Source organism: Mizuhopecten yessoensis, unplaced genomic scaffold, assembly GCF_002113885.1.
Source record: "Mizuhopecten yessoensis strain PY_sf001 unplaced genomic scaffold, ASM211388v2 scaffold893, whole genome shotgun sequence".
In the NCBI taxonomy this organism is placed as follows: domain Eukaryota; kingdom Metazoa; phylum Mollusca; class Bivalvia; order Pectinida; family Pectinidae; genus Mizuhopecten; species Mizuhopecten yessoensis.
This window is the reverse complement of record NW_018403774.1, coordinates 191129-205332: the sequence shown is the minus strand read 5'-3', so window position 1 is coordinate 205332 and position 14204 is coordinate 191129. Positions and strand designations below refer to the sequence as shown.

The 14204-nt window shown below is 39.0% G+C and overlaps 1 protein-coding gene across 4 annotated transcripts in view; it reads left to right on the top strand.

The window, feature by feature from the left end:
- LOC110453735 (myocyte-specific enhancer factor 2C-like) overlaps positions 1–14204 on the top strand; it is a 124437-nt gene that overhangs the window by 89694 nt on the left and 20539 nt on the right. For all 4 annotated transcript variants that reach the window (XM_021502862.1, XM_021502871.1, XM_021502853.1 and 1 more), the window contains one exon: positions 10683–10886. In XM_021502862.1, the coding sequence (XP_021358537.1) occupies positions 10683–10886 (204 nt within the window). The remainder of the gene's footprint in view (positions 1–10682; positions 10887–14204) is intronic.

Sequence of the window (14204 nt, the reverse complement as noted above, 5' to 3'; positions counted from 1 at the left end):
ATGTGTAGGGAAGCTGTTTTTGTTCTGTAACACAGAGATGTGGTACATCACTGCACACTGTCACTGTTTATTTGTGGAACAAAATCCTGTGTCTTTGAAAGTGTGCTACATACATCAAATAAATATTTGTTATTTGCACAGACAGAATTAAGGTTAAATAATGGAGTGGTATTCAGACATTTAATGACAAGGCTGGAGTGGTATTCAGATATCTAATGACAAGGCTGGAGTGGTATTCAGACATCTAATGACAAGGCTGGAGTGCAGTACACATAACATTTGGCTTCTGTTTTAAAGCTTGACACATCATTTGACCTAGATCATGTTTGCTTTGACCTTGATCATGTCTGCTTTGACCACGATAATGTTTGCTTTGAACTTGCATGACCTTGACTGCTTTGACTCTGATCATGTGTGCTTTAACCTTGATCATTCCTGTTTTGACCTTGATTACGTTTGCTCTAACCTTGAGCATGTTTACTTTGACCTTGGTCATGTTGCTTTGACATTGATCATGTGTAACTTGACCTTGGTCATGTTATTTTGACCTTGATCATGTCTAATTTGAACTTCATGTCTGCTTTGACCCTTGTGTTGTCTGTTTTAACTGTGATCATTTCATAATTTGACATTTCAACTTCTTTTTTTTTTGTATTTAGCTTTAAACATTTCTACTTTGATCTTCATCTTACTTTCACCTATCAACCTTAAGCTTGATCATTTTTCTTTTATGTCCTATGTCTATTTTGAATTTGAAATAATCACACAAACTCCTGATATTCAAGGAGACGCATATCTTAGATCTAGATTTACGGTAACTGTCTTGACCGTGGCTAGGTTTGACCAACTTGATCTAGAGTTAACTTCCTTTTCTACAACTATGTGTAGATTTACAGTTTGATTCAACTGGTCAGAGAAATGGTCAAAAAAACCTGAGAGACTTCACTATCAGTTTCACTACATCGTTTGTTTATAATTATTTCTTACCTAAAGCACTTGATCAACTGTGGATTTATTGATTATGCACTCTATCCAACAATCGACTACTATCTCGATTTCCTGATAAGAATCCAGTGTCATGGGAATTGTGTCCGAACACAAGGTCACGTGAGGTTGAATCCAGTACAGAGAAACTCGCAGGTTGGAAAACACAATTACACTTCTCTACTCAAGGTAAAAGGGAGTCTTTCTGCATCAGCCTGACATTAGTTAAAGATAGAGCTTGCGTATAACCTGCAGCTTCTGCTTGTAATACCAGTGATCAAAATCTGATTGCCACATCAACTTTTGATGGCCACCCATTGATTGTAGATATCAAATCATACTGCAGGGAGGAGAAGCATGCCATTAAACCTGTGCCTAGCAAACACCTGCAGCAGGACATCTTCTAGTCAAACATCTTCATTCACAAATCATATTTTTAATGATTACTTCTTTGGGTATCTGCAGAAATAACATGGCTTCTCAGCACCATCGGATATGAGACTGAAAAGTCTTTGATTATTATGATGCAAGATGAATGGAAAGGTTATATGGCATGGAGAAAACAATCCTGTATCTGTGGCCTGGTTAACCTAGACTGGTTTGATTTAGGACTCTATAATCCAAAACAATCAACCATATCAGACTGTCTGTGCTACCATCCACCATATCAGACTGTCTGTACTACCATCCACCATATCAAAGTATCTGTCCTACCATCCACCATATCAAACTGTCTGTACTACCATTCACCATATCAGACTGTCTGTACTACCATCCACCATATCAGACTGTCTGTACTACCATCCACCATATCAGACTGTCTGTACTACCATCCACCATATCAGACTGTCTGTACTACCATCCATCATATTAGACTTTCTGTCCTACCATCCATCATATCAAAGTATCTGTCCTCTTACAAAAACTCTCCTTAGCTCTCGATTCAAAAATAGTCTCTAGCTTAAATATTTGAGTAGAACAAATTGGTTACAAAAACCAACAACATATGAACAGCAGATATATATTGGTATGTATTTCTGTTGTTTCATTCTTAAATAACTTCTATACATGACAGAACAAATGTCTATAGCTATAAATACAACCCACTAATATATACATATATATTATTACTGAGTACTTGAGCCAAACACCAGAGCACCAGTTCACCACTTCTTGACGCCCCACTTTAAGTAACTGACACCCTGTACTGTTACAACACTAGTTACAACAGATCATTATGTTTCTATACTTGAATGCCTATGGATTCCTACTTCAGCAGATTATTGTATACCTGATATGCAGGTGTTCATCTCATTGGAGTTTGAAACTCCGCTGATTTGTCTTAAGACCTGAGGTTCAGACTTGTTATGGAGACCGTTGATTGCCTATCAGGGTGGCACCCAGTACACTGCTTTATACAAGTCACAAATTCTAATTGTTTGATATGATTTAATTAGCCACCCTACCTTTACCTATATACCTCCAACAAGTTACGCTATCTAAAGAGTTCCGCTTCAACGAGTGGAATAATTAATTAGCTAGTTTATCTAGGGGACATAGTTTACTCGGTACACCTCCACAGATATCATTGTGTCCTACGGTCAAGGTCCTACATGTCCCAAGGTCACATGTGTCAACTCTCACTTTTGCTGACAAAGCTCTGTAAATAGGGTAATCTCTGTATTTCCATCCCTGAAATGTAACTGTGTATGAGTCTCTATATCTTTGTCGGAGATGTTCCCTGTGTACCAGTCTCTATATCTCTGTCTATCTAAGATGTTCCCTGTGTACCAGTCTCTATATCCCTGTCTATCTATGATGTTCCCTGTGTACCAACCAGTCTCTATATCTCTATCTATGATGTTCCCTGTGTACCAACCAGTCTCTACATCTCTATCTATGATGTTCCCTGTGTACCAGTCTCTATATCTCTATCTATGATGTTCCCTGTGTACCAGTCTCTTTATCTCTGTCTATCTATGATGTTCCCTGTGTACCAGCCTCTATATCCCTGTCTGTCTGAGATGTTCCCTGTGTACCAGTCTCTATATCTCTGTCTGTCTGAGATGTTCCCTGTATACCAATCTCTTTATCTCTGTCTGTCTGAGATGTTCCCTGTGTACCAATCTCTATATCTCTGTCTGTCTGAGATGCTCCCTGTGTACCAGTCTCTATATCCCTGTCTGTCTGAGATGTTCCCTGTGTACCAGTCTCTATATCCCTGTCTGTCTGAGATGTTCCCTGTGTACCAGTCTCTATATATCCCTCTCTGTCAATCTCTGTATTGTCATTAACAAGCTTTTGTTGAAATCAACCTGTTCAGCCCAAGTTAGTTTAATCATTCTAAAAAAATAGCAGCCTGCATGCAAATGTTACCTTAGTTTTTACAGGAATATTCAATGTCATATTAATGTTATATTTTTAGAAAACAAAGATAACTTATAAATAATTCAACCATTCTGGACCTTTAAGAGTCATTGAGGTTGAAGACTTGTGGGTGACACATTTTGAATTTAAACATGTTCTGGTTGACTTTTATTTTCAAATATGAAACAGAAATAGCATTGTTGTATATATGGAATTCATTGAATTGAATTGCATATACTCTTTAAAGTCTTATTATAAAAAACAGAAGTTTAGATTCATGTGATTTTGCAGTCCAAAGAACAGACAGTGTCAAGAATGAGACCACTATGTATAGCAAACTGGAGGCCGCTATTGTCAACCACAGTATTATATTAACAAACCAGTGTTAATGCATTCTGTGTCAATATCAATGAAATTAAAATGGAAATGGTGGAGATCAGGCAGACAGTCATTGCCATGGAGGTAGCCGCTGACATATACTGGTCCCGCATGTAAGGTTGCTGTGGTTTCTGTCACTCAATGTAGCAATGACGTCACAATGATGTCCAATAAACACTGTTATAAGCTGTGTAAGCAAAGGGCTCTATGTATGTCTAAACTCAAATAGTGATGTCAGTTTTCGTTAAAAAAGGCCAAGTTGAAGAATGTGATATTGTTGTGTTAGAGTTGGGAGGCGTAGGACTGGTGCTGGAGGCTTCAGCGTATTGATTGTGCAGACGTTTCTGTCACCTTTGCACCCCTTATCGTTACATACAGTATATGCAGGCATCAGCCTAATCTGTCTGGAGATTAAAATGTAATAGGCTAGACTAGGATTTGAACCAAGGTCCCTGTAACTGGAGATGATGGGTGTTCTGACATTTGGACTGCAATGCTATTCATTCCCAGTGATTTACAGCAGAGATAGAGAAATTGCAAAATATTGACTCAAGGGCTGGGAACCATCCAGTAATGTTTCTCCTGTGTCAGATCCCAGTTTTATGTTTCTCCTGTGTCAGATCCCAGTTTTATGTTTCTCCTGTGTCAGATCCCAGTTTTATGTTTCTCCTGTGTCAGATCCCAGTTTTATGTTTCTCCTGTGTCAGATCCCAGTTTTATGTTTCTCCTGTGTCAGATCCCAGTTTTATTTCTATTACATATGGTTGGCAGTTCATACAGCACATCATCCTTTATCACATCCTAGCTTGTGATGTCGGTTGTTTAGCATGTGTGATACTGCTACCATTACATTATAGGTCCTTATCCCAAACCAACCCATGTCCACCTGTATCTGCCCAGCACACGCTGCCATGCCTGTATCTGCCCAGCACTGTATCTGCCCAGCAAACGCTGCCGTGCCTGTATCTGCCCAGCACTGTATCTGCCCAGCACACGCTGACGTGCCTGTATCTGTCCAGCACTGTATCTGCCCAGCACACGCTGCCGTGCCTGTATCTGCCCAGCACTGTATCTGCCCAGCATACGCTGCCGTGCCTGTATCTGCCCAGCACACGCCATGCCTGTTTTACTCCCCGTTCAACACCTTTAACTTACATTTGATTTGTGTTAAAGCTAATAATTCTGATGTCATAAAAAATTATTACATTGTGTAATGTATGACAAAAAGCCGTCCTCAAATTATTACGACTGTATGTTAGCAGAAGAAGGGATTGCTATGGATGGGGTATCTTAGCAGAAGAAGGGATTGCTATGGATGGGGTATCTTAGCAGAAGAAGGGATTGCTATGGATGGGGTATGTTAGCAGTAGAAGGGATTGCTATGGATGGGGTATGTTAGCAGTAGAAGGGATTGCTATGGATGGGGTATGTTAGCAGTAGAAGGGATTGCTATGGATGGGGTATGTTAGCAGTAGAAGGGATTGCTATGGATGGGGTATGTTAGCAGTAGAAGGGATTGCTATGGATGGGGTATGTTAGCAGAAGAAGGGATTGCTATGGATGGGGTATGTTAGCAGTAGAAGGAGTTGCTGTGTGGGGCGAGTTGAACAGTTGATGTATGTGTTAGCAGCAGAAGAGATTGATATGTGTGCCTGTCAGTCAACAGTGTCTATTTGTCCTCTTTGTAATCACTATAATCCAACTACTACATTTTAGAGAGAAAAAAGGATGAATCTGTAATTTATTTAAATGTAGTTGCAGTTATGCACACCAGTTTTCTACTGGTTCTGATAAATGATGAAAGTACTATGAATGGCTGTTGGTTTAGTGTGGTTCTGATAAATGATGAAAGTACTATCAATGGCTGTTGGTTTAGTGTGGTTCTGATAAATGATGAAAGTACTATGAATGGCTGTTGGTTTTGTGTGGTTCTGATAAATGATGGTAGTTCTGTAAATGGCTGTTGGTTCAGTCACCTCTGATAAACGATGGTAGTTCTGTGAATGGCCTAGGGGAGTAAAGGCCACATGATATCCATGTCAATAGCAGGTTGGAAGGTTGACAAGTTGGTGGAATATAATCCATAAAATCATACAATATTGACCTTGTGTCTGTGTGCAGAGAAGGACATTATCTGTGTAGTTTAGACAACACACCACAGAATAGAGTGATCCTTGTCCACTGGTACTGGGGGCATCAACATTTCTTGTGTCTGTCGGTGCAGAGTCATCCATTTTCTCTGGTCTCACAATGCATCCAAATAATAGTTCATTTAAAAGATGATTGATTTACTTTTGCAAAGGTGTAATATCTTAAATGCACACAAGGTCAAAGCCACTATGAGAATTCCAGCCATAAGTACAACTGAGTTCAGGACTCAGGTGTATCAAAAATATCCATTCACACCCTTCATTAGACTGTGAATAGCATTGCTACAAATAGAAGGTATTACAGAAATAAATCTATTTTGATATCTGTACTATGTATAACTGTCTAAATCATCCTACTGACTGACATATATATAGTAGATTATGTTATTGTGTGTACTGTGTGTAACAAAGTGGTATATAGGTAACAGTTAGTGTATACCGTACAGTAGAAGCTGGGGGAGAGGGAGCAGCAGGGGAGCTGGTAGCTGGTGTGAGGGGCTGGAGGGTAGCTGGGGTGGGGAGGTAGCTATATGTAGGGGGTAGCTGGGAGCGGAGGTAGCAAGAGTGGGGAGTAGCTGGGTGGGGGGTAGCTGGGCAGGGGATTGCTGGGGTTGGGATTAGCTGGGGCGGGAAGGTAGCTAGGGTAAGGAGTAGCTGGGGAGGAGGTAGCTAGCTGAGGGTTGGGATTAGCTGGGGCGGGGAGGTAGCTAGGATAAGGAGTAGCTGGGGAAGGGGTAGCTGGGGTTGGAATTAGCTGGGACGGGTTGGGGCTATCTTGGGTGTGGGGGGAAGGAGCTGGGATGCGGGGTAAGTGGGGTAGGGGGTAGCTGGGTTGGGGAGTTAGCTAGGGCGAGGAGTACCTGGGGCCGGGGATAAGCTAGGGTGGGGAGTAGCTGGGGTGGGGAGTAGCTGGGGTGGGAAGGTAGCTAGGGTGGGGAGTAGCTAGGGCGGAGAATAGCTGGGGCGGGGATTAGCTGGGGTGGGGAGGTAGCTAGGGTGGGGAGTAGCAGGGGTGGAGAGTATAGCTAGGGTAGGTAGGTAGCTTGGGTGGGGAGGTAGCTTGGGTGGGGAGTAGCAGGGGCAGGGGTAGCTAGGCGGTGTGGGGAAGCTTGGAGTTAGGGTATGGGGTAGATGAGTGAAGAGTAGCTGGGTTGGGGAGGATCTTAGGTTGTAGGCTATAGGTTCCAGTTGTATACAATATCTTACCATAGTAGCTGGGCTGGGGAGTAACTGAGGGAACCCTAGCTCAAATATCTGATTAATTGCTGTTATTTTGAAATATTAATAGAACCATGGATTTTGAAATTTTATATATAGGACTATATAGATGGTCTAGTATATAACATTTCAGATCTTAAAAAAATTACAGAGCTGCAATTGCCACAGCTACTGTGGGGAGGTTCCTCACAGGGTTGAGGGTGGTTACACCATCTGTATTTACATTAACTCTTTTTCCAAAACTATTGAAAGAAGATCTCACTACATTTTCAAATATGTGGTAGCAAATTTTAGTATTTAGGAGAACAAGAACTCACTATAGTAATTAAAATAAACATCCCACAGTACATGGTGTAAAAACTTACTTTAAAGTCTTCAGACAGGACTTCTCGGATTTCTTTTTGACCTTGAAAATTACTGAGATAGGAAACTCCCTGTTTGTGAGTAATGTTTGATGTTTTTTCTCTCTATGTACTCGGATTGATGTCAGTGTTTGGTCCTTTATTTTTTAAATCCTGTACATTCTTCGAATAAGAAATATTCTGCACTAACTCTTTTGAACTGGATATGCACTGTCATATCGATAACATCTTAAAACCAACTCAAAAAGTGTAATGGAATCCGGATATACTTGTCATTCCTTTTAACATTATCCAATGGCTTAGCTCGGAATCCAAACAGATAAAGGAAAAACAAAATAAATCACGGTAAATAACATAAAAAATATTTTTTCTTTTAGGCAAAATATTCTGAAGACCCTTTTCTTTGATTTTGATTTTTGTCAACTTTTGAAATAAACCCATTGGCTGATAGCTTCAAGAATAATCCTTAGTTATTTCACAAAAAAACAGGAAAGATTAGGTGCCAGTTGTGATTTATTAGAAAATATTGATTAACCTTGAAACCTTACACGTGATTAACTATGTAGTTCAAGGGCGTACATGCACACACTTGATTTGTCACATTGTGTGAATAGGTCTCAAAACATCCAGCTTTTATAATTACTCTCCTTCGTCTCAGACAGTCGGCGTGTTGTCGTACCTGTACAAGTTGGCATTGTAGTTTACAGTCAGAAGGTGCTGAGAAACACCTGGAAAATACAGAGGTTTTCGCTATACATGAATATGTACATGTAAGAGAAAATCTCATTATATAAGATAGCTCAGTAACTGGTTGACTGGGCATTCACTGCCATATAAGTATGTGGGGTGTTCTGTTTTATTTATGAAAGCATGCAATCTGGAGTCACGATATCAGAACTTCTGGCCTACATCAATGGTAGAATAATCGACCGGCTTGTACACATGTTTGTGTAAATTTTAATTTTATTTGAATACTGAACTTATTTCTACTTGATTAAGCATGAAGATTGCATGTATTAAATTGATTCAAATTGAAATTGAAAATTAAGGTCTTAACATTATAATCTCCTACTGAGTGCACTCTTTGGTTATTACTATTTGTCGATTGTACAGAACAATGAAAAAGTATGTTTCTGATCAAAGCTATCGGTAGGGCTAATTGCCAGAACTGCCTGAAGCAAGTTGTTGACAGCCATAATCAAGATGGAATACTGTAAACCAGTTTTCAAAGGCAGATACTAACAATCAAGTGTAGGACACAACGTGAGGCTGCATACAGAAGACAAATTTGTGTTTATGTTGAAAAAATATATATGTATGCTTTGGTGTAATGTGGTTGTTGACAGTCATGTGAATTGGGCAATGTATGTACCATGAAAACACCAAAAATCACAGTCACGCTGAACTTACGACATAATGTTATCTGAGACTGTCTATTCCTGGAATTCTCTTTAATGCTGTAATGTGGTTGTTCACAGTTATGTGAATTGGGCAATGTACGTACCATGAAAACAACAAAAATCACAGTCACGCTGAACTTACGACATAATGTTATCTAAGACTGTCTATTCCTGGAATTCTCTTTAAGCATTGAGCAGAATTTTTTTCTTATTGACAGGAAACGAAATGCTGCAACTATTATTACCCCAAAGTGACTAGATATTTTAGATTCCCTATCAAATGAAGTAAACGTTTTAAGTATTTCAAAAACTGACTTTTTGTTGAAAAACATATTTTATCATATTTATTGAACCAGATTGCAGTGGAACATTATTGCATTGTCTGTTTCTATGGAAACCATCCTTATAAACTTATTTTATCTGTAAATGTTCTCAATAGCTTCTTATGTCTGTTTATATGGAATTCTTCCTTAAAATTTGCTGTCTGTTTCCATAGAAACCACCCTTGTCTGTTCATATGGAAATCATACATTTCAATTTTTTTTTGTGACAGTCCAATGTGATAAGAATCTCCCAAAAAATAGTTGTGCAGAAAGTTTGTGTTATTTTAGAAGTATTTCATGATTAATCTTGGGAGGCTAAATATCTCATGTGAAATGCATTTGGGGGGAGTGGGGGTATAGGGCTTGATCCGTCTGTCTGTGCGTCCGTCAGTGTGTCGATCCTTTTGTACATTCAGCATCCGCTCCAAACTATTCTGTGTCTCTGTACAAAGCTGAGTACGTATATCAAGCTAGGTGCTTTAGTTGTGCAGTTTGCTATTGGGGAGTTTTCTTTTTCAGTTTTTTTCCTTTTGCCATGGAGACAGATACTTAAAACTACAAAATTTACTGATTCCTAGAATTTTACAGGCCATAACAATTTCAAATCTCTATTAAACTTTGTACACACATCAGACTGGTGCCATGTTTGCGCTATTTGCTATTTTATGAATTACTGTTTTGGAAGCAAACAGCCAATACTATGAAATTCACTGTTTTAAAAGCTTCTCCAAACAACAAGTCAAAAGACATTCATATGTGCCACAAGTACCATGTTTGTGATTCATTGACATGGCTCTGCTAATTTTATTTCTCAACAGATTTTTGTCACAGTTTGTACGAAAATATGAAAACACCTGAGATAAGTTTGTATGAAATGGTTCCAAGCTTAAGGTCAATACCAAGTTGCTTTGTCAACCACTGCTATTTTGTCAACAGAAGCATTGTCATCATCAGTTTACTGACTTCACGGACAAGAGGGCGTTCATCGCCTACAGATCTTTTCCAGGTTATTTTAATTTTTCCAGTACATTTTCCCATTCTACACTTCTGTTTAATATGTCTAACGAATTTACTTTTGGCCAATAACAAACTGTACTGAAAAAAAAAGGTAAAATCTACTGGGGTCTACATCAAATATCAGTTAGTGGAACTTGTTTGTAATGTTGTATGTCTGTTTCCTCATCTTTCTTTTGACCTGTAGGTCGGGGACGGGAGACACCAGTCTTTGTGTTACCATGTTAGTACCAGTTTGACCTTGGTGAAGGACTTTAGACTGATTGAACAATATAGAGGATCTGAAATTCCCGGTAGAATAAAACAAGCTAAGCTGATACAAGTTTCAATAAATAAGAGTGGACAGACCAAAGAAAAATGTTGTTTCTTATCATGTCAAAAAGGTTGTCGTTATATTTCAAAAATGTATGTGATTGTTCTATTACAATACACAGCAACCAATGTATATGTACACGATAAATTATTTTTAAATTTTGTGTTTTGCAGGTGACATTTACAAAGCGCAAGTTTGGCCTGATGAAGAAAGCCTACGAGTTGAGTGTGTTATGTGACTGTGAAATCGCTCTCATCATATTTAACAGTGCCAACAAGTTGTTTCAGTACGCGAGTACTGACATGGACAAAGTCCTCCTCAAGTACACAGAGTACAACGAACCACACGAAAGTCGCACAAACAAGGACATCATCGAGGTAAGGGTCTTGAGATTGTGCTTTGTTATTAATACATTATATTCAGAAATCCTTCGCAGTGACCATCGTATATCAATGTCCTCTCTCAATGTCTCACAGTGATCCAATACCACCCCTGCAGGTAAATAATCTAGAAAAGAATACACCTGCTGTTACCCCCTGCATGTATTGTAAGAGGCGACATATATTTCTTTCTTTTTCTAACTACTTTTTATTTCCTAGCGCCTTGCTTGGCAACACCTCACTGTTGGCTGTAATGCTCCCAGGTGTGGAAGGCAACAGGTTTGGTCCCCAGGCAGGGACACACCAAAGTCCTTAAAGATGGTAGTTGTTCTACCTGCTTAATTTCATCATTAAGGGTAATGGCAACAATTGATTCACCCGTTGTCAGTATAATGTGACCAGGCGTGATGCTGTGCTGGGTGTCTTCAGCATCGTATTTCAGTGAGGTAGCACTCAAACATCAGCATCAGATCAGCACTATCACAAGGAGGCATGTAACCAACATACCCTGCCTCCTGTAAACACACACACAAGTATGCATATACACTTGTAACACACAAGTACGCATACACTTGTAACACACAAGTATGCATACACTTGTAACACACATGGATGCACGTCCTTAAATGATAGGAAGTTAAACAAAATAAAAACCAAACCAAACCACGATTGATCAGATATTCTTCCCCTCTCTTAGTCTTATGTAAGTGTAGAAAAGCTTGTTCCTAAATTTTTTATTTTTGTTGCTGAAACTATTTGTCGCATGAAATAGTTTGTTTGAATTATTCGGTAGCAGTATGTTAGAAATTGTGTCAGTAGGTTGTTTAAATTATTCAGTAGTAGAATGTTAGAAATTGTGTCGGTAAATTTGTTGGTAAATGTTTACACACTGATTCAGTAAACATGAAAATAACAAACATTTTGACTCTAACAATAAACATTACAATTATTTCAGTAAACATTACAGTAAACATTATGGTTAACATGCAGAGCAAGCAAGTCATCTCTTTCTCATCAAGTCATTAGCTAATACATCTATTCGTTTGTAAATTACACTTGTTTTTAAGTATGATTTCTTAAAAAAATATGCCAAAAAATAATAATTTTATATCCGGAATATTTCCTTGGAATTGGACAACTGAGAATCTGCACAACTGCACCTTGCTCAAACAGTGGGGTACTAAGGAGAATCAGAGTCTCTCTTGAAGAGGTAATGACTAAAAGTCAGAACCTCCATTTAACACTTTAAACAGTTAATCAGCTTCTATCTAACAGTGAAGGTATGTAGAATAAAAGTGTTTCCTTCAACAGTGGAAGACTGTTGAGAATCAGCAACTCCCTCAAACAGTTGAGAATGAGGAGAATACAGACCTTCACATTGCCTATGAATGCCAAATGAAATCCATTCCTGCTTAAATACCAAACCAAACAGGAAGTGTAAACAAATTAAAAACTAACAGGCAGTGAAGTATTCATAGCCAACAACAGGAAGTATAACTGTGAACAAATCCATCAACAGGAAGTGTTACAGTACACAAAGCCAACTACAGGAAGTGTTACAGTTCACAAAGTCAACTACAGGAAGTGTTACAGAACACAAAGCCAACTACAGGAAGTGTTACAGTACACAAAGCCAACTACAGGTAGTGATACAGTACACAAAGCCAACTACAGGATTTGTTACAGTACACAAAGCCAACTACAAGAAGTGATACAGTACACAAAGTCAACTACAGGAAGTGATACAGTACACAAGGCCAACTACAGGAAGTGATACAGTACACAAAGCCAACTACAGGAAGTGTTACAGTACACAAAGCCAACTACAGGTAGTGATACAGTACACAAAGCCATCTACAGGATGTGTTACAGTACACAAAGCCAACTACAGGAAGTGACCCAGTACACAAAGCCACCTACAGGAAGTGATACAGTACACAAAGTCAACTACAGGAAGTGTTACAGTACACAAAACCAACTACAGAAAGTGTTACAGTACACAAAGCCAACTACAGGTAGTGATACAGTACACAAAGCCATCTACAGGATGTGTTACAGTACACAAAGCCAACTACAGGAAGTGATACAGTACACAAAGTCAACTACAGGAAGTGTTACAGTACACAAAGCCAACTACAGGAAGTGTTACAGTACACAAAGCCAACTACAGGTAGTGATACAGTACTCAAAGCCAACTACAGGATGTGTTACAGTACACAAAGCCAACTACAGGAAGTGATACAGTACACAAAGCCAACTACAGGAAGCGTTGCAGTACACAAAGCCAACTACAGGAAGCTTTACAGTACACAAAGCCAACTACAGGAAGCCTTACAGTCCTCAAAGCCAACTACAGGAAGTGATACAGTACACAAAGCCAACTACAGGAAGTGATACAGTACACAAAGTCAACAACAGGAAGTGATACAGTACACAAAGCCAACTACAAGAAGTGTGGCAATGTATACAATTTATCAACCCAACAACAAAGAATGGCTGTATATGAAGCCAGGAACAACATGTTTTCATCTATTTATACAAACAAAAAATGTCAGTTAATTTTGTGGTTTTGGAAGTATGAAGTAAATAATTTTGATAATAAACAGTTTTCCCCAGCCAAAGGTCTGCCATATACAGAGCAAGGTCCTTTCTGACAGCTAGTCTGTCACCCACTGAGTAAGAATCTCCCTGAGGGGCTAGTCTCCAATATACAGATGAAGGGCTGTCCCTCTGGGAGAGATTTGTTACACTGTTTCATGCAGATTGTGAGCACTATGGTAAGCTAATTAGGAAGAGACACCTGTGACATTCGCAGATAAAAACTTGTGAATCACATAGATGTACAGGATTAAGGCATTCTTTATTAGGCTGTAACAAGAGAGAAATTCCTGATCAGGACTGTGGTCATATCCTATATTACTGTGACTGTGATTAGTAACTTTGATCAGGGCTTACTTCAATTGTGTCCATACTCAAGGTTTATTGTTTTAATTGTGTCCATGATCAGGGCTCATTGTTTTAATTGTGTCCATGATCAGGGCTCATTGTTTTAATTGTGTCCAGGATAAGGGCTGATGGTTTAATTGTATCCAGGATCAGGGCTCATTGTTTTAGTTGTGTCCATGATCAGGGCTGATCGTTTAATTGTGTCCAGGATCAGGGCTTACAGTTAACAGTTACTGTGAACATTAGTTTAATTCTTGAAATTAACTACATGCACATGTATTTAGTGATCAGGAATCACTAGTACTGATGGCACATTGTTGGAATTCCTGTTCAGGGCCCTCCATGTTTGGTTATTGTTTTGGTCAACTG